Raw genomic sequence first — 20,947 nt, forward strand, 5'->3', positions numbered from 1 at the left:
TTAACAATTTACCTAAAGCGTAGGAGTCCAATTTAAAAGAATCCATGTGTAGGGGTTGCCAAAGGTTCCATTCTTTCACTAATAGGACTCTTCAGCCATCTGCTTTCCCAGGCTGTGAGCTACACTTGACTGAAATGCTGTTATAATTCAAAGCATAAATACAAATAATGACTGTGTTTTTGTTTATGCTCCAAATTCCATCCATTAAACTTACTTACATTAAACACAGAAAATCCAAATAAATGTTCAACTGCAAATCTGTAACTGTACGGTCAAAGCAAGGGGAGAATCTGCAAACTGAAACTCAGTTGTAAAAAAAAAATGCTATTTAATTCAATTATGTTTTTACACAATCATGATATTTGGGTTTACATGAAATATTTTGTTTTTTATAAGAAAAACTCAGTGATAATGGAAATAAAATAAAATAGTTAAAGGAGAAGGAAAGGTAAAGTGAGCGTTATCAAAAAGGTCTATGGAAATACAGCAATAAGCACTCACAGAAACGCTGCACTGAGTCCTCTATCAAAAGAAACACAGGATTTCTTGTCTCCTTTTTTGTAAACATGTTGTTCGGGTGTCTGACTTCTTCTCTCAGAAAAATTCTCATTCCCGTGGCCAGAGTCTGCGCAGCTCTCTCCTCTCCTGCTTTCCCCTCCCCTCTCCTGCTCCCCCTCCCATAAGAATGCTAAGAACTCCCTCCCCCTCCCTTAGTAATGTGTGATCTGAGCTATGAGGGCTAGACTGCAAACAGGAAGCTATTTAAAATGGCAGCTACTATCTTAAGCAAATGGAGAAAGCTTCTAGGGCTTTTTTCTCAGGTATAGTAAAGCTTTCTGCAGAATAAATATAGTGTTCTAAGTGGCACTAATGTGGCGAATCTATTGGCAGTAAAATGTCAAAATGACTTTTTTTGTTTAATTGATAAATCTAAAAAATCTGAGTTTGGAAAAACATGACAAGAAAAAAAAAATTGAGATTTTTATGTGATCTCAGTTTTAGTTTTCTTGGATGTAACTCATGGGGACCAGCATAGTGGGGAGTATTCCACTACAGAAAAAATCACCCTCTTAAGGGGCAGATTTATCAAGGTGAAATTAGAAGGTATTTACTTCCCGCAACTTTTTCTGGGTTTGCAACTTTTTTTCATGTCAAAAACCTCGACCCAAAAAAGTTGCGGGTTAGTAAATGCCCCCTAATTTCACACCTTGAGAAATCTGCCCCTAAGAGGGTGATTTATAAATGCTTGAATTTGACTTTTTGCCACAATTTGAATTTTTTTGCACTAAACCTCCCAAGCTCAAATTATGGTTTCAAAAACTCGAATGTCAATATTTATTAACGGAAAAACTGGAATGTAAAACTTTGGCAACTAAAAGCTTGCAAGTTCATGAGAGAATGGGAGAATGGAAAAATGTATGTGGTTATTCAATTTGAGTTTATGAATTCAATGCATTTGAGTTTTTTCATGGTTTAGGTTAAACAAAAAATTTTTATATTCAATTTCTTGATAAATAAGGAAACTTTTGAACTGACAAAAAACTCTAAAATGTACTCATTTGAAAATTGATAAATAAGCGTTTGAACCTTGTTTCTCTTAACCAAATTGGCAGATAGTCCTGTGAATGAGACCTGTCTGATCACCTTCCAAATGATCTGATCAGGGTTCATTTAGATATTGATTGCGTTGGGTGAAGAATAATATTGCATCCAATCATTTGATCTGATCATTGGCTCCATTTTGCCCACAACTTGAGTATCCAACCAGGCAAATAGTAGAATGGTCTATTATGTATTTCGTCACAGACAATTTTCAAACACTTGTAAAGACATTTCCCATAAAGTGTTCCCTGGCATATAATTGCTTATTTTACTGTTCACTTGAGCACAAACTCCATTTAAAAAATGTGGAATACAATTTTTTGAAGAGTGAAAAATCTCTGTGCACATCCCATGAACATATTTGTGTATATCTGTTATACTTTCCACTCCCAAATGCTGATATCTTTGTGCTGAGCTAAATGTTATGATATTTAGGGATACTGTCATGATTTTTATGGGGTACTTTTTGTTTCTGAATGACACTGTTTACATAGCAAATAATTCACTCTGCCATTGAAAATGCTATTCTTGAACCAACAAATGTATTTATTTAGCTGTAATATTGGTGCGTAGGTGCCATCTCAGTGCATTGAGTCTGAGCTTTCAGAAGGAGCCAGCGCTACACATTAGAACTGCTTTCAGCTAACCTATTGTTTCTCCTACTCCCATGTAACTGGAGGAGTCCCAAGCCGGACTTGGATTTCTTACTATTGAGTGCTATTCTGATACCTACGGGAGCTGCTATCTTGCTCCCTTTCCATTGTTCTGCTGATCGGCTGCTGGGAGGGGGGGGATATCACTCCAACTTGCACCACAGCAGTAAAGTGTGACTGAAGTTTATCAGAGCACAGGTCACATGGCTGTGGTACCCTGGGAAATGACAAACATGGCTAAATTTCAAAATGAAATATAAAAAATCTGTTTGTACTTTTGAAAAACAGATTACAATACAGGATTCTGCTGGAAAAGCTCAATTAACTGATGCGTTTTGAAAAAAAACATGTTTTCCCCTGACAGTATTCCTTTAAACAATAGTTGCCAAGCAGTTTGCTCTTTCCATAAGCTGGTGCCTTTGTCTGTACATATCCTTTTTTAAAACATGTAATGGATAAAAAAAAATATGTGTCAAAGCTGCCATTTAAATTCTCTATGTTGCATTACAGTTTTGTTATATATTTAGTTCTTTGTGCTTTAAGGTGATTCAGAAGAGATTGACCTAACAGTGGTTTACCAAGCATCAGCTAATGGAGATGTCAACACATTGACAGCAATCATCCGGGAAGATCCATCAATATTAGAATACTGTGACAATGAAGGTAAAAACACAAAGAACCCATCAGACTAAGCAGAAATAAAGTTCTAGAATAAAATTCTATAAATGTCTCTGTCTGTTTAATGGACAAGTCCCAATCTAAAGAGAAATAAATTGCATAAAGCAGGAAAATCCATCCTGGGAATGATCATGTCCCCATAGCTTATTTTATATTTTTATTTTTTATACTTGCTGCCATACACTTTCCATTTGAGCCTCTGCTCATGTTTGCTTTTCTTTTGCACCTTTATCTGCCAGTGGTATATGAGCCCGTATGTCTTCTTCAAATCCACCACAGTTGAAATCCTGCACCTTACATTATATATATATATATATATATTTATTACATTGTAAGATGCAGTAAAGGCAGAGGAAATGTATACCTATGGTTATCATAAGCCACATAAGTGAAATTTGTATGTGTGTCCCAACAATTCCTTTTATTTAGTCAATATTTTCCAATATCAAATCCTAATCAGTATCTGAAAAGGGCTGTGTGGGATCATCAGAGAAACAGGTGCTAAGGGACCTTAATCAAGTTTACATTTGTTAATGGCAAATCTGGTTTACATAGCAATTGCCTTAGATCAGTGATCCCCAACCAGTGACTTGGGGGCAACATGTTGCTCCCCAACCCCTTGGATGTTGCTCCCAGTGCCCCCAAACCAGGGAGTTATTTTTGAATTCCTGACTTGTGGGCAAGTTTTGGTTGAATAAAAACAAGATTCCCTACCAAATAAAGCCCCTGTAAGCTGATAGTGTGCACAGAGGCTGCCTAATAGCCAATCTTATCCCTTATTTGGCTCCTCCATGAACTTTTATGGTGCTTGTGTTGCTCTCCAAGTCTTTTTACATTTGGCTGTGGCTCATTAGTAAGAAAGGTTGGGGATCCCTGTCATAGAACAAATAATAATAACATGGATGATAACCAAATGTAATTTGTGCACGTTATGAGCAGACACCAATAGAAAACACATGTTATTTTTGACACGCACTGACCAGGCCTGATTTAGGATGTGCTAAGTTTTTATTTGTTTATTTCTATGTGGTGTTAACAGTGTTTGAAAATGTGCAGTCTTTCCTGGCGGACATATATATGTAGTAGTGAACAAAAATGCCACTGAAGTTTGCGCTTATTTGGCACCTCCACCTCAACTTTTATGATGCTTGTGTGCACCCCCCAATAGCCCCCTCTGCCACCTTCACCCCACCCCCCGCAGAGGCCCCCAACGCCCTCTGACCCCCTCCCCCGAGTGCTTCTAAAAGAAACTTACCTGCGGCACATCGGGGGAGGGAAACGGTGGATCACAGGAGTGCCCGGGGGGGTCGGATCTGGGCCGCAGGGGCCCACCGGGATTTTTCCCAGTACCCCGGCTTCCCAGTCCGACGCTGTCTCCAAGTCTTTTTACATTTGGATCACAAGTAATGAATTATTGTGACCTGAACGCTCTTGCCTCATCAGCACAAGCAGAGCAGGTACAATCAGCACAAAGGCAGAGTCCATATTATTGTGCCATTTCCATGGTAGCTCTCGGGCTCCTCTCTAATGCTCTGACATAACAGTTGGGATTAGATAGTAAATATATAGTTACTGTCACTTAAACAACAGTTCTCCATTACATCTGCATTCACATCACTTGGAAACCCAATATTAAAATAAGATCCTTTGCACTTTTTACATTACTAGATCCTAAGGAGATGAATAAAAAAGAAGATAGTATTGTTCCTAGTGCGTAACAGTACAGATTGTGGTATATCTTTTTCCCTTTTTCTTGCATATACTTTGAATAGCTAAAGAGGTGGGACCAAATGTAAAATCAATTATGCCTTTATCCACAATAAGTAAATAAATCATAGCCTCTAAGGACATGCAGAACACATTTATTAATGCCCCAACAGCACAGCAATCAGCATAATATATAATTATAATATATAACATAATGTATAGTGTAAAATTGATAAATAATAATAACAGAAAGAGCAAAAATTGAACACAAAATAAAAACTGTGAATTATCTGGCTGACTTTCCTTGAAGTAGACGTTTATCCAAATATCTACTCGTCGCCTTTCTGTTGTGTGATTATTAACCAGTAGCATTTGCCACTTTGACTTACAGATGAGCTAATGTGTTATGTTAACTGTTTTAGTTACATGTGAGAATAAGGGCAATTATTCCTCTGATTTCATGTATGAAAGACAGTCTGTTGAAATGACTGTGCCACATGTCTACACATTTCTCCTAACAGTGTGTATTAGTAATATGATTTGTATGCATATTATCCAATGTTTTATTTTAAGCAAAGCACACAATGTAACTGTTATTAAAGAAATAATGTGAGCAGACCCTTGGACTGCTGGTGGGACCCAGGAATATGGAGGGTCCCTAGCTAATATTTAGTTCCATATTTAGGCTGTTTGGGCCTTTGTATACTTGAAATGCCAGGGCCTCTTTTGACTCCCAGTCCAGACCTACTAGAACAGTTTAACTTTCAAGTAATTTTGGGCACACCATTTTTGCTCCAATGCCATGTATACGTGTATAACTTCTAATTATGCCACTAGCAGGCAACGGGAATATGTATCTTTTCAAATTGGTAAACAGAGAATGCTTATGGACCATCGCACAATGTACAGTAAATATACACAGTATATAATTCTCAGAACAAGGTTGATTAGTAATTAATGCAGATTAACTACATGGCAGCTCCAAATCCAGTGCAATTAGCATTAAAATGTAAACATTAGCCCTGTAGTATCAGCTTCTATGGCAAAATGAACCTCCTTTTTTAGCTTATCCTTTCAACAGCTGCTCATAGCACACTGAGCATGTGCAGTGTCACTGACACTCCTAAGAAAATCCAAGATAGGGGGCCCCTGTGAACAATATTCAAGGCCTGGATCATTGCTGTTAGAGAGATGCTAAACCTTTAAGTTAGTGCAGTACATACAGTATATAAAATACTGTCTTAGTAGGGCCTTAGGGTTTCATTCTTCTTTAGGTTTTAGAATATCCATATAAAATGTACCTTAAATCTTCTTTATCAGGTTATTATATTTCTTATTTCCATTCTTAAAGGTTGCACCCCCTTGATGCATGCAGTGTCGGGACGTCAAGTTGATACCGTCAAATTATTATTGAAAATGGGAGCAAACATTAATACTCAAGATGCCTGTGGGAGAACAAGTTTATCAGTAGCAACTTATCTGGTAGGGTCGGTTTCATTGCAAATCAAATGAACATGGTATGCACAGCAGTGATTCTTCCACCTAAACAACACCCAGAATCTGTTATTGTTTGACATGGAGTTGTTTAACAAAAGTATTTTCTTTTACTTGTGACTTCAGTATACAAAAATATGTTCTCATTGGCTGTAAAGTCAAGTATTACCTGTGCTCCATGTGACTATATAACAATTCCACTTCATAAATCTAATAAAACAATTCCCAAGTGGTCCTTTAAGGTGATCATAAGGGTTCCATGATGGTATAGGGGAGGCTGGCGTGGGTAGTGATAGTGCCCCCATCAGAAGTGAGCTTTGCTGGCTACGCAAAATGATTCCACTTGTTAGCAAGTATACTGAAAGCCAGAGGTTTGGGTTTAGCCACCACTTTTTTGTCCAACATTTGCCATTGGTCATGACAAGGATAAAGCTATATTATATATAAAACATGGTTTTATTAATTATAGTTTCAGGGTTATTCAAGACGGTAACTAAACATCCAAAACCATATAACATCATAATTGCTATTCAGGTAGGGCCCCCTCCACTGATTAAGCCCCATGGGGTCAGCCACACAGTTTAGAAATGATTGCTATAAATAATAATGTAACCGATAGTAATAATAACTGTGCAATGGTCAATGTAAAATAAGTTTTCACATGTATTACAGCAAGAAGAATGACTGTCTAGGTCCAACAAAAGCATAAAGACATAAGCAACTGAAGAGAAATGAATACAATGTTTATTATTTCTGTGTTATTTGCTATTGAAAAGGTGGCTTGTATTTAAAATGTATTTATTCAACAGTATTTCTACTGAATTAGCTTTATCCCAATTACTATTTTGTATGGGTCATTCATATCCCCATATCCACACCACATTTGTTTTTGCTTTTCATTCAGGGCTGCCTTCCGGACCATATAGATGGCACTGTCCAGTGGCTTTTGTGAAGATGGCAATTACTGTACCTCTTTTAACAAGGGGGATGGGTGGGCCTATAGGGTTGCACCTCCCCCAACCTCCAACCCCTTCCAATGGGCGGTACAAAATCTTTATGATGTAGAAGTGTCCAAATAGATATTATAATGGCAGGAAGCTACAAATAGGAAAGGGATGGTGGTGGCCAGAAGAGGAAAGAGAAAAATGGAACAGCTAAAAGAAATGAGGGGTATCCCCAACATAAAAAACAGCCTGGTCAAAGGGGAGAATGGGAAGCAAAAGAGAGAAGGACAAAGTCATAACAGGATGGGGAAGTTCTAGATAAAGGTGAAAGAGAAAGGAGAATAAATGAGACAAATATAACACCAATTGCAAATAAATAGTGGAAGTTTCCCTTTACAAGTAAACCAATGTTTTGTTGTGCTTATATTTGTTTTGTTTTTATTATCTTTACAGGGATGGCTAGAAGGCTGCGTAAGTCTCCTCAGGAATGGCGCCAAACAGAATATTCCGGATAAAAATGGACGACTTCCACTGCATGCAGCCACCGCTGAGCCTGATGCCAGGTAACTGCTCTGCTACACAAGGGGCAAATAACATTGTCTTAATATAAAACCATGAACATTTCACACTAAATTAGGCTCCTTGTGCTGATTTGTTTTACTTATTATAATAAGAATAATAAGTGAATAATAACAATATAAAACCTACACATACAGTGTACTACATGACAGAGGCTGTTTGGCTTAGGTAAATCTGCGGGAATACTCAGTGACATTTCAAAATACAGCTACTACTCGCATTATTAATTGATTGTATGAAACATTCACACATAAAAACAAGTGAAAAACATTTTAATTACTTCCTCCCACTGGGTAATTATCTTTCTGGAATATGAGGTTTTCTGGCAGCCTTTTATTTTACATTCATTGTATTTATAGTATAACTATTGCTGTTTTAGGCAAGGTAAATAAATATGTATGTGTATATATATATATATATTTAAAACAATTTGATAGTAGTGATTGTGCTACTAACTTGTATTTGGTAATGCTATAATAGCTGTGTGTATGTATGTATGTATGGATTAAAACATTTCTTGGTATTACTGAACCTTGTCTGCATGTGAAGCTGCACCACAGGCGAAACAGCAGGCACTTATGGATCCCACAGATAGGCTTGTGTAAAATTAATGCAAACTTATTCTTGACTAACTAAAGACATAGCATTACATGTTTTGTGTATGGAGCACTTAATCATAGGCTGGTAAGACTGTCTTTTGTTAGTCGAGAATAAAGTTTGCATTTCATTTATATAAGCCTGTCTGTGAGATCCATAAGTGCCTGCTGGTGTGGTATGATCCTTCTCTTGCTGTAGGTCTGGGATATACCCACCTGTGCCCTGCGAATACATTGGTGGGATATACATGAATACTTTTGGGATCCATAAGTGCCTGCTGGTGTGGTATGATCCTTCTCTTGCTGTAGGTCTGGGATATACACACCTGTGCCCTGCGTATACATTCATAAGATACACATGAATACTTTTGGGATTACACACTTAAATACTTACAATGGAATGCATATAAAGCTGGCCATAAATGGGCTGAATACAATGGGTTTCCAGGACACTTGTGAGAAGTTTATCAGAGGGATGCATGCAGCATCATATGCTCACCTCCTCATACCTTCAAACTTCAATATATCGAAATTGCAGCAATCCCATTTCATATTCATAAAACCGCCTTTATTTCACATATGTTATAGACAAATCAATGTTTCTGACCTCCTGGCGATAAAAGCTGACAACTCAGGCTCTCCAGAATAAGTTGACAGGTCATTGTCTCTTCTATGATGCCTTTCTGATAGCCTGCACAACCATATCTGGCCAAAAACCAACCACATATCTACTGGACAGGTTTCAAAATACCTTCAGGCAGGGACCACGTCAGTGCTAACGTGACTCTCCTGATGGGTATCCTAAGGCACCCATTATGATCAGATCATCCCGCTTTGGCCCAGTATGTTGGTGCCAGGTTTGATAAAGAGTTGCTTGTTTGGCACCCCTACCCATCTTTACATGTAACTGTGATTGGCTGCTTGGTATATATGACTTGCTAGCTATGGTCCCTGTGTTATAAAAAGCCTAATGTATATTTTAGGCTGAAGAGAGACAGCATTATGCAACATAGCTGCCTGTATGCATTTGGAGAGAGACTTAGTGGACAAGGGAGAGAGGGGTTGTCATGAAGAACACAAGTCTGTGTGAAGCACAGTTTATACATGTGGGCAGTATAGTGGAATAATGGTTACGTTTTTCCCTTGCAGCACTAGGGTTCCAAGCTTTTAAAAAAAAACAAAAAACAGGAACCTTAATGAGCTCTGATGTAAATGACTTTGGTGCAGGTGTATGTGGGATTGTAAGTTCCAGAGTCATGGGAATGATGGCAACTTAATTAAATTGTCTTGTTTAACCTACAGAACCCCCAGAATAGGGGTTCTAATAATACAGTGGTTAGATTCCTAGCTATTGAAACACGGCCCTCATTCTGTCTGCCAGGGGACCCTAGACTTCCAACATGGCCTGTACTTCAGTGGCCCACTGGTAAAAATTATGCTTGTAGCCAATGTTATCAGTGGTGTAACAATCCACTGCTGCATATAGGTAGAAGAGTGGTCCGGAAGTGAGGATTTATATGTGATCGGGCGGGGTTGGGACAAATCAGGACAGGGGCATGGGGGCTGGGTGAGTCTACACTGCAGGGGGGCCCATCAGAGTAGTTAAGCTACTGAGTGTTATTAATAAAGAAAACTGATAAAAGTCAAGAAGCCAGTATCCTTTATGGCAACCTTAGAACCAACTTGTTATTTTTGGGGAAGGTGGTGCTATTTATCAGTAGGGTAACTGATCAGAGGTACTTGTGCCGCAATGGGAACATGCAAAAACCTCACAGCATTTTTCCTTTACAACATTTAAAGGCTACTAAATCATTTCCATTTATTTGCCATTGCCATGTTATTTTTTATGGTGAATTTGAAATTTGGAAATTGGAAACTGGCTATTTATATGCCTTGTTTGTATGCCTTGTTTAGCTAGATCTGCAGTTCGGCTCGTTCTGAGCAGACAGCACTAGAATAAATGTATGACAGATGAGACACAGTGTGGAAAGTAAATTGCCAGATATGTCAGTTGCTGGGAGAGAGGTAGGTGTGAGGCATGGAATCGCGTGCCTCGTGTTTACTGGAGGCAGTGTGGGAGTACGTGACAGCAGGGAGATTTTCTTGATTTAATTTGAAGCAATTGCTCACGAAAGTGACTGTTTAGTACAGTGTTCTGGGAAAGGAAGCCAGGAACAATTGCTTTAAGATTCCCACTTAATCTATGATGAGCAAATAAATGTCCAATATTATAGGTACTGCCAATAAAGCAATCCAGTAATACTTTAATATTATATAGTGATTGAATCTACCTTTTTGCGCAAGGTAAGTAAAATATTATTCTAGGGAATATACCCCTATGATGTTTATATAAGACAGTAAGATTTAAAGATGTGGGAGCTCCTGATCCATATTAGTTCTGGGGTTAATTGTCCCCTGAATTTGGCATTGGAGCCAGAGAGATATTTGATGGTTGAAATACACTGCAGTAAGATACTGTCCATTTCAAGGTCTGTTCAATTTGTTATGTGATACATGCCACAGGGCACTTATTATATTGTATACACAGGCATTTAGCTTGTAATTAATTGTGTGCACTAAATATATTCACAGAATACTATGGGTTAAATGCAGGTGAATATGGGGTTAATTGTCCCCTGAATTTGGCATTGGAGCCAGAGAGATATTTGATGGATGAAATACACTGCAGTAAGATACTGTCCATTTCAAGATCTGTTCAATTTGTTATATGTGATACATGCCACAGGGCACTTATTTTATTATATTGTATACATAGGCACTTAGTTTGCATTTCATTGTGTGCACTAAATATATTCATAGAATACTATGGGTTAAATGGAGGTGAATATGGGTGGACCCTCCTCTTCCTGCGGGTATTTAAACACTTGTTTAAAAGTAGTTGATGGCCGTCTCCTGGACAAGAGAAATGTTATTGCATTTAGTCATACCATATCCCAACGCATAACAGCAAACAAACTAAAGCCACAAGGAGAAAAAAAGGGGCCATTTACTCTATATACGCTATATTATATACTCTATATTATATACGCTATATTAAGGTCCTGTGCCACCCTAGGCACCGGACATAAATGCGCCCCCTAGATTGCATAAGTGACATCACTTCCAGTTGCATGTGACTGCACTTCCATATGAGTGATGATACACACACTGCATCACAGAGCCTACCCCCCCCCCCCCCCACCAGTTCCAGCTCCGGATTTCTGCAGCAACTTTTCAGCTGGGGCTGGGGGGGATTTTACATGTTTAAAAAAAAACCAATCTATCTTATAGGTAGTAGTACCTGAGGTCTGCCCCCAAAAGCTGCTGCCATAGTTACAGGCTCTCGGATGCCTATATATAAATATGGCCCTGCATTTACTAACGCTAAGGGGCACATTTACTAAAATGAGTTCTTTTTTGGCTTTGAAAGTCTTATGAACTGAACATGGTATAAATTCAAATTAAACTCGATCATTGCTGTATTTATAAAATGTCACAATAATGCTTAAATTGTTCGTATGAAAATTTGGATTTTACATTCGAAAATCCGGAATTTTTTGAGTTGAAAGCATTGTTAAAATTAAAAAAATTTGAGTTTAACTGGACATTTGTTTCCATGAATCCTTTTCTTTTTTCCCAAACAGGAATTGCCCCAGCAGCCATTTTAGGAGCATTATATATAAAGTAGAAAGAGAACCTCGCACTGCAGTGGTATATGTTAGGGTGCTCAGTATTGGAAACTTACGAATATAATGTATCGTGTTATAGACACGAAAAAGACAGAACTGGCACACCTCTTATTGTTAAAATTTAACTTTTACTTTCACTAGTTAAAAATGGTAGGTTAAAATAGATAGAAAAGTCAAGAAAAGTTTAAAATGTTACATATCACACCTTGAAAAATGTTTCAATTCTAGCTCTTATCCTCCTAAATAATGTTGCTTGGGAAGTATCTTTATCTGTTATAATTGGTTACATTTGTATCCTTGCTAGTCTGCGTATTGCATATGCCAAAGGAGAGCACGGTCCTTTCATTCAGGTACGTATTGCTAGTCTCTGCACAGAGGTCAAAAAATAGGCACACCATCCATTCAATAAATTTTTAATTAACCCTTCGTGTGTCGTGTGTTTTATTACTTAAATAACCCTTGTTGTCCAAAGGGTTAAGATGAGTATTGGACTGTATTTCTTTAGTCCTTATTTACTGGGTTATTACAAACTTATCAGGTAAGTATCTTATTATACTCAGGTAAATATGGTTCTAAAGTTCTTATACTAGATAGAACTCCTAACTATAGACTCATTCTGTTTATTTCCTGGTGCAGCTCAAGGATATGTGTACTATACAACATCAGACTCGGAATCCGTTTACAGCACAGCATTTATAAATTCCTCAATCCTATGTTATAGCACATCGATTGTAAAAGTAGGGCTTACTGTTGGGCCCAGCTGGGTGGTGAGTCTTAATTAACCCTTATAGTCTACTTTTAACAACAGGTTGGTGGCAATTACAGTGATCAAAATCTCTATTAAAGGTGGACGGACTCATCCGCTTATCGTAGCATCCGCACCTTTTTTTACAAGAGGGTAGAATCGTTCATTGCGATAGCGCTGTTTAACCCATTCAGTAACGATTACTTATTTTGTCACAGATACTCATAAAAATACGTATAAGAATCACATTCATATTTACTGTCTCAGTATACTTGTAATCGCTATAAGCTTAATAGTGCTCACATTATTTACGTGGGGACGTTAAGGCTTGTTTTTTCACAATGTATAATGCAATGTTTATAAAAATCAAGTTCACGTCGTAACCAGTGTATGGTGCACTACTATTAATGATTTTCTCGTACGGCATATGAATTGCTTCACTTTAGGCTCAGTTGGATCAATAGCCAGTCTGCATTACTGGCTGGACATCATCTGAAAACCAGATAATGTTCCTATATCGGCAATTCTCGGCGCAAAAACTTACTAGGACGATTCTGTGAGACACTGATCTTTAACCCAAATACCAGCACCCACACTTCCGCCCGTTGCCTCGACAGGTAAAAATCCCGAATAGTCAGCAATTGCCAACGTTCCCTGTTCGTATATAACTCCAAAAGGAGTAGTCTGCCTGCATTATTAACAGCCCTGAGCGTGTGTCGACTTTGCTTAGTTGGTTAACCAATATGCGATGCGCTAATATACAATATGTTAATATGCAACATACAGATTAAATTCAATTTAAATGATTCACCACCTTGTCCATTAGTGTCTAGGAAGAGAGCTGCATTGAACTCTCGGCTTGTATTGCCCCTATTGTTGTGGCGCCTAAATGGTTAGAAATATACACGGCTCTATTTATCGCCCCGGCAGCTCGAATCTGCTGAGCTACCGAGCCAGCCACGGCGAGGTCCCTTTGGCACTGCTTTGCTCCACGCCCAAATTCTAAAGCTCACTACCCCAACACTACCTCAGCCGGCAAGACCGTAGGATCAGGTCGGCTATAGCGGATATCACCGCTTCACATTAGACTCAACCAGATCTACAGCCAGTCTAGATTACTGGCTGAACGTCACCTGGAAGTCGGCTGGTATCGGCAGGCAGGGTTTAAAGTGACAGATAGTTGCCCTCATTCCCCATTCGCATTAGACTAAACAATGTGTAGATAGTCAGCCTACATTACTGGCTGCACAAAAATAGGAGGTCAGAAAAATATTCCTGTGTTATTACCTCGGCACAGGATTAAATAGATCAAGGATGTGAAGCGCCCATTCCCCATTTGCATTAGACTAAACAATGTATAGATAGTCAGCCTACATTACTGGCTGCACCAAAATAGGAGGTCAAAGAAATATTCCTGTGCCTACAACCCTAGTTGTTACCTCGGCACAGGATTTACTAGATCAAGGATGTGAAACGCCGACGCGCGTTTCGCGTAGAGCTTTCTCAAGGCGAATTTTTTAGTCACTTCCGTAAGGGTAAATTTAAACCCATTTCGGCCAATCAGATTGCTAGTACTATTTCGGCCAATCACTTTCATATTGATTCAGCGTCATCGCCGCTGTTTTTTAATTTATTTTATTTTGTCTTAATTCTTTATTCTTTTATTTTATTATTCCTTATTAGTATTTTCAAAAGACTCAAAGGTAATTAGCTGAGGATATCGTTTTTTTCTTTACCCTATTTATTATTGTTTGATACATGTTCTATTTTTGGGCTTCTGTTTTTGTTTTTGTTATTTATTTTTTATTGTTTTGATTTGTAATGTATATCCTTAATTGTAGAAGAAAACTAATTATCTTTAATTATAGGTCTCCTTCATAGCTCTTCTTGTTGATCATCCCCCTCATGTGTCTCTCGCTGGTGGGCACAAATTTGGCTAGTAATAAAACGTTTTTTTCTCTAACATTATGTGATAATATTATGCATAAAAGTGAGTTTTTTTGAGTTTTTATACTATATATACTTAAGCTCTAAACATCCACTTAAATAGTGACTGTGCCGAAATAGTGAATGTTTCTGGTCCTTAAGTGTTGATGGGTGAAATATAAAATAAGTAATGGAAAGGTGGAATTAACAATAGATAAGTGAGAAAGGGGAAAAGACACAGTGAAGTGTAAGAAAGTGCCTGTTTGCAACATAAGTGAAACCACCAATTGTGATAGGAGATTGTGAATAAATAATCTCTGAATGTATCATGAGAGTTAGATTCTTAATTTTGGTGTCATAAAAACTACTGTGAAGGAGTGATAAGTGTTACATATAGTTTATGATTTTATAGACGCATTGAATTAACAATAAGGAGCATTGGCGCTCATTCTTGAAAAACAATAATGTATTTAAATTTCACTTGAAAGTGGGTGAAACTGAAAACAATGAGGAGATTAACTTCTCCTTGAAAGGTGTGAAACTGAAAACTATAAGGGGATTAACTTGTCACTGACCATTCCATTCCTCTACTATTCTAAGCCTCCATAGGACTCAATGGTACTCGACAGATCAAACCTGTCAATTTTTTTGTTACAAAAAAAAGTTAACCAAACATTAATAAACCACGAATTATGGGAGTTATTTTCTAATAAAATTGAGTTCTGGCAAAAACCCATTCAGAAATCTCAAAATTATCTAGAAGTAAGAAAAAATCCGACTTTATCTCAGAATTGCTTAGTAAATGTGCCCCTTAAGGGCTGATTTACTAATCCACGAATCCGAATTGGAAAAAATCGGATTGGAAACGAACATTTTGCGACTTTTTCGTATTTTTTGCGATTTTTTTCGTCACCATCGCAACTTTTTCGTGAATTGTCGCGACTTTTTCATAGCCATTACAAATTTTGTGAATTGTCGCGACTTTTTCATAGCCATTATGACTTTCGTGAATTGTCGCAACTTTTTCATAGCCATTATGACTTTCGTAAATTGTCGCGACTTTTTCATAGCCATTACGACTTTCGCAAATTGTCGCAACTTTTTCGTATTGAGCGCTTGAAAAATTTGCGACAATTCGCGAAAAAGTCGCAAAATACCGATCATTACGAAAAAAACGCATTCGGGCACTTTTTGGACGTTCGTGGATTAGTAAATGTGCCCCTTAGTGTAGTTGCGTGCAAAAATCCCAAACAGCACTCCTTGCAATCCCTCATAGTTGAACTTGTGGCCACTCAGTCCACCCTACCCATTTTCTGAATCCCTTATTGATGAGGGGACCCTGGGGCTACTGCCAGCTAGGAAGGCGGTAGCGGCTGTAGAGTTCACAAGCAATCTGCGTCAATGGCTGCAGGGCACTTGCATCTTAAAGGAGAAGGAAAGTTGAAATCACTGGGGGGTGTCAAAATGTTAGGCACCTCCCAGTGATTAAGGTCGCTTACATGATACCCCAGGCTGTGCTCCTATTAGCAGAAAATCCAACCAGCCTGGGGTACATTCAAGCGAGCAATCCTTTTCCTTCCTTCTCCTTTAGCTGCGATCACGGGGCCCGCACAGTACATTCAAAATGCAGAAGAAATACATTTTAGCATCTCCCAGTGATTCCACCTTTCCATCTCCTTTAAGCATCAGGAAATCATGAAATTATTGCAACTGTCCAATTTGCACAGACCTACGATTACATCAGCTATTATGCTGGAATTATGGGGGGAAATGTTGCACTGTGGGTAAAAAAATGGCACAGTTGCACACTGCACAATGTACTCATTTTAACGTATCAATGAGCCCTAAAGTTTCAATTTTATACATCAGATATGTACCTGTGTTTTGTGCTTCCGTGTGTACTACAGATAGATAGCTGATTCATCCTGTATTAAGTTATTATTATTATCTCCACTAGATGGGGCAACTTGTTAGTGAAAAAAGAAAATATGAAATGATTAATACACTAATGTTACATGTATAATTTATGTTTTTATAGAGGTTTTGGTACATGTTTCTTTGTCTGCATTTATTCTTAGCTATTCACATGCATGGATTTGCTTACAAACTGATTCTATGTTATCTTTCAGACTCCTAGCCGTGTTGTTGCAGCAGTCGACGCTGAGTGAAATAAACCATCAGGACAATGAGGTGGGTATGTCTTTCAAAAACAGCAAAAATTAAATAAAAATAGCTTAATTTCTGTAAAATCTATATTAAAATAATGCTGTGTGTCTATAACATGGTTTGTTTTTATGTGTGAATCATGCTCTGTAATCAGAATTGCATTTGCCACCCAGAAAGGACCCTTAATCATCTATAGTAGTACAGGTATGGGATCCGTTATCCAGAAAGCCGTTATCCAGAAAATTCTGAATCGTCCATTGACTTCATTATAAGCAAATAATTCTGATTTTTAAAAACGATTTCCTTTTTCTCTGTAACAATAAAACAGTACCTGTACTTGATCCCAACTAAGATATAATTACCCCTTATTGGGGGCAGAACAGTCCTATTGGGTTTATTTAATGGTTAAATGATTCCCTTTTCTCTGTAATAATAAAACAGTACCTTGTACTTGATCCCAACTAAGATATAATTACCCCTTATTGGGGCAGAACAGCCCTATTGGGTTTATTTAATGGTTAAATGATTCCCTTTTCTCTGTAATAATAAAACAGTACCTGTACTTGATCCCAACTAAGATATAATTACCCCTTATTGGGGGCAGAACAGTCCTATTGGGTTTATTTAATGGTTAAATGATTCCCTTTTCTCTGTAATAATAAAACAGTACCTGTACTTGATCCCAACTAAGATATAATTACCCCTTATTGGGGCAGAACAGCCCTATTGGGTTTATTTAATGGTTAAATGATTCCCTTTTCTCTGTAATAATAAAACAGTACCTGTACTTGATCCCAACTAAGATATAATTACCCCTTATTGGGGGCAGAACAGCCCTATTGGGTTTATTTAATGGTTAAATGATTCCCTTTTCTCTGTAATAATAAAACAGTACCTTGTACTTGATCCCAACTAAGATATAATTACCCCTTATTGGGGGCAGAACAGCCCTATTGGGTTTATTTAGTGGTTAAATGATTCCCTTTTCTCTGTAATAATAAAACAGTACCTGTACTTGATCCCAACTAAGATATAATTACCCCTTATTGGGGGCAGAACAGCCCTATTGGGTTTATTTAGTGGTTAAATGATTCCCTTTTCTCTGTAATAATAAAACAGTACCTGTACTTGATCCCAACTAAGATATAATTAATCCTTATTGGAGGCAAAACAATCCTGGGTTTATTTAATGTTTCAAAAATTATTTAGCAGACTTAAGGTATGGAGATCCAAATTACGGAAAGCAGGCCCGGATTTGTGGAAAGGCCACAAAGGCCCGGGCCTAGGGTGGCAAAAATTGGGGGGCGGCATGCCGCCCCGCCGCACCAAAATATTAAAGTTTTTCGCGCATATGGAGCAATGGGGACCTTTCCCCCACTGCTCCGTATGTGATTGAAAAGGCCCGCGTATGCGCAATCGCGAACTCGCGCATGCGCAGGGAGGTTCGCCGTTCGCACATGCGCAGGGGGGCGCGTCAGAGAGGGGGCGGCCTCGGGGCGCCCGGCAAACAAATCCGGCCCTGACAGAAAGATCCCTTATCTGGAAAACCCCAGGCCCAGAGCATTCTTGATAACAGGTCCCATACCTGAAGTAAACTTTATAGCTGTTCTGTGTACTTACCGTGTGTGTGTTCTGTGGTAATGTAATAGTTGGTGCACAGTTTGCCCATGTCGAGTAACCCATAGCAACCAATCAGATGCTTTTGAACGGGTGAACATTAAATGCTGCCTACTGTTAGGTAACTAGACCTATAGCAAACCTTGCACTGTGTATTACATTACCACATTTTCTTGTTGTGCTCTAAAGTGTAAATTAATCATCACTTTTCATTTCAGGGGATGACATCGCTTCACTGGGCTGCGTTCCATAACCGACCTCAACATGCACAGGCGCTACTGCAAAAAGGAGCAGATCCTACTCTGGTTGACAAAGACTTTAAAACACCTCTTCATTGGGCTGTGCAGGTACAGTGCCACTAAATCACACAATTTCTACAGCAATGCATTCTTGGTACTAGCAATACACAGGTGCTGATTCTGAGGAAATTATGGCCAGGCCTGGACGGGCAATCTGTGGATTTTGTAAAATGCCAGAGGGGCTGCTGTAAGATGCCATAGTATGGGGTACCGTTTGTCCCAATAAACATGAACAAAGAACAAACTAACACTTTTAAAAGGGCAGCTCTTAATCACTACAGGTTCTTAAATGGAAGGTACAAATGGATGAGAAAGAAAGGAAGATTCTATAGCACAAAATTCATTCAATTGACAAAATGAATACTCAGTTCCACAAAACAGACAAATTATCAATTCTGTGAGACAACACCATCAATCAAATTACTGAACCAATAGGAAGCAATCATATTCATAATCCAATAACATGCAGGTTTTAATTGCAGTCCATTTACTGGTCATTCTTCCTACTGCTTTAATTGGTTCTACAAAGTGTTTACCAGCCCCCCAACACACACATATACAGAAGGATTTGATTGTAGGATTTATTTAACCCCTGGAAAAGGTGCCAGCTCTGCCCCACAAGGCTGCATGATCCCTAGTGCTGAGGATACTGTCTGGCCAGCTAAGAGGAGGCCAATTATTGGAACCTAACAATCATGTACAAAACTTATTAGGGTCACTACTACAGCCGAGTAATTATGTTAAGTTGCACAACTTCATATTATACTGTACTCACTGTTGTATTTGTAAGTATCATACATATATTGAGTTACAGTGCTACTATAAATATCTGTTCGATATATTGTTCTATAGCTAGGAGCCCCTCACCCATGAGTGGCTATGCTGCTATGTTTATGTCCCTCGGCCTCCAACCCACCCACCTTTATCACTGATCCAACTCCTTCTGCATCACCACTCCTCCCCCTATATTGTTCTCTTACCTCCTCCAAGACACAAAGGGAGATTAGTCACCACAACTTTTTAAAAAGTCACGGCAACCAACTGGCGTGCCTCAAATTGGCATGCGATTAGTTGCTGCAACTTGTACATTAACCTATGGCAACTAATTGCCCCATGTGTCTTCACCCTTAATAGTGTTTGTTCTTTGTTCATGCTTATTGCTAAGCAGCAGAGTAGACAACAAATGGCAAAATAATCCTATTGGGTTTATTTAATGTTTAAATAATTTTTTAGTAGACTTTAAGTATTGTGATCCCAATTATTAAAAGGCCCCTTACCTGGAAAACCCCAGGTCCCAAGCATTTTGGATAACAGGTCTTGTACCTGTATTGGGAATAAGTCTAAAATAAGAAGAGAATTCCAGCAGTACCAGGCTAAGCTAGTCAGCCACTTTGCCCCCCAATTTGTGCATGTGAAGGGGGTTGTTGCAAAGTAACAGCGAGCATGGGGCAAGGACTCGGACTTGGGGTAGGCAGTCAGAAGTGAGCAGCAATGTACAGCAGAATACTAGGTTCAGAAAAAGCCACCCCCAAAATTAAATTTTTTATATGGCTTTTTTTTCCGTTACTGCACCCTCTGCAATAACAATACAGCCTCTCTTCACCCCTATCAGGGTGCAGAATAAGTATGTGTCAGAGAGTAGCATTGGAAGGGCTGCCTCAAGTCAAGCAGGGCATACTATCACCCCCAAATATGTATGAATTAACAAAGTGTTGGGGAGCACATCGTTAGATGGGCCTAATAAGCAGTATGGTGGCTTAAACATTAGGGAATAGGTTGAATTTGATCCTGAACAAAAGAAGCCAGTGAGCTACGGTGAGGTCTATGAGCCAATCAATAGAGAACTGGAGCAGTCAATGTGTAACATGACAAATACTCTGTAGATAATGTGACATTATATTGACTGAATATAAGGAATAGTAGAGGGAAAACCTCAAGGCATTGAACCTCTGGGCCTGGGGAGAGGGGATGAGAGTGAAGTAAACTGTGATTGAGATTTCTGGATCAATGTGAATGTTGGAAATAAAAGAGGACAATTTTGTTTTAGACAAGTTTAAGGTAGCACTGAGACATCCACGTAGAAATGGCTGAAAAGAAGAGGAGAGATATACTTGAGTAGTATCAAAGTAGAGGTGGTAACGGAAACCATATGGATCAGTTAGCTGGACATAGGAAACATTATGCAAAGAAAATATTAAAGGGCATAGGACAGAGCCTTAAAAAAACAACAACAGGAAACCCATGACACAATT

General features: G+C 38.5%; 1 protein-coding gene across 2 annotated transcripts in view; it reads left to right on the forward strand.

Moving 5' to 3' along the window:
* Positions 1–20,947, forward strand: part of ankrd55 (ankyrin repeat domain 55) — a 53,528-nt gene that overhangs the window by 19,264 nt on the left and 13,317 nt on the right. For both annotated transcript variants that reach the window (XM_012966126.3, NM_001079397.1), the window contains 5 exon segments: positions 2,799–2,918; positions 5,992–6,122; positions 7,532–7,641; positions 16,743–16,803; positions 18,615–18,743. In XM_012966126.3, coding sequence (XP_012821580.1) covers positions 2,799–2,918; positions 5,992–6,122; positions 7,532–7,641; positions 16,743–16,803; positions 18,615–18,743 — 551 coding nt within the window.

The sequence above is a fragment of the Xenopus tropicalis genome, chromosome 1 (genome assembly GCF_000004195.4).
Source record: "Xenopus tropicalis strain Nigerian chromosome 1, UCB_Xtro_10.0, whole genome shotgun sequence".
Lineage (NCBI taxonomy): Eukaryota > Metazoa > Chordata > Amphibia > Anura > Pipidae > Xenopus > Xenopus tropicalis.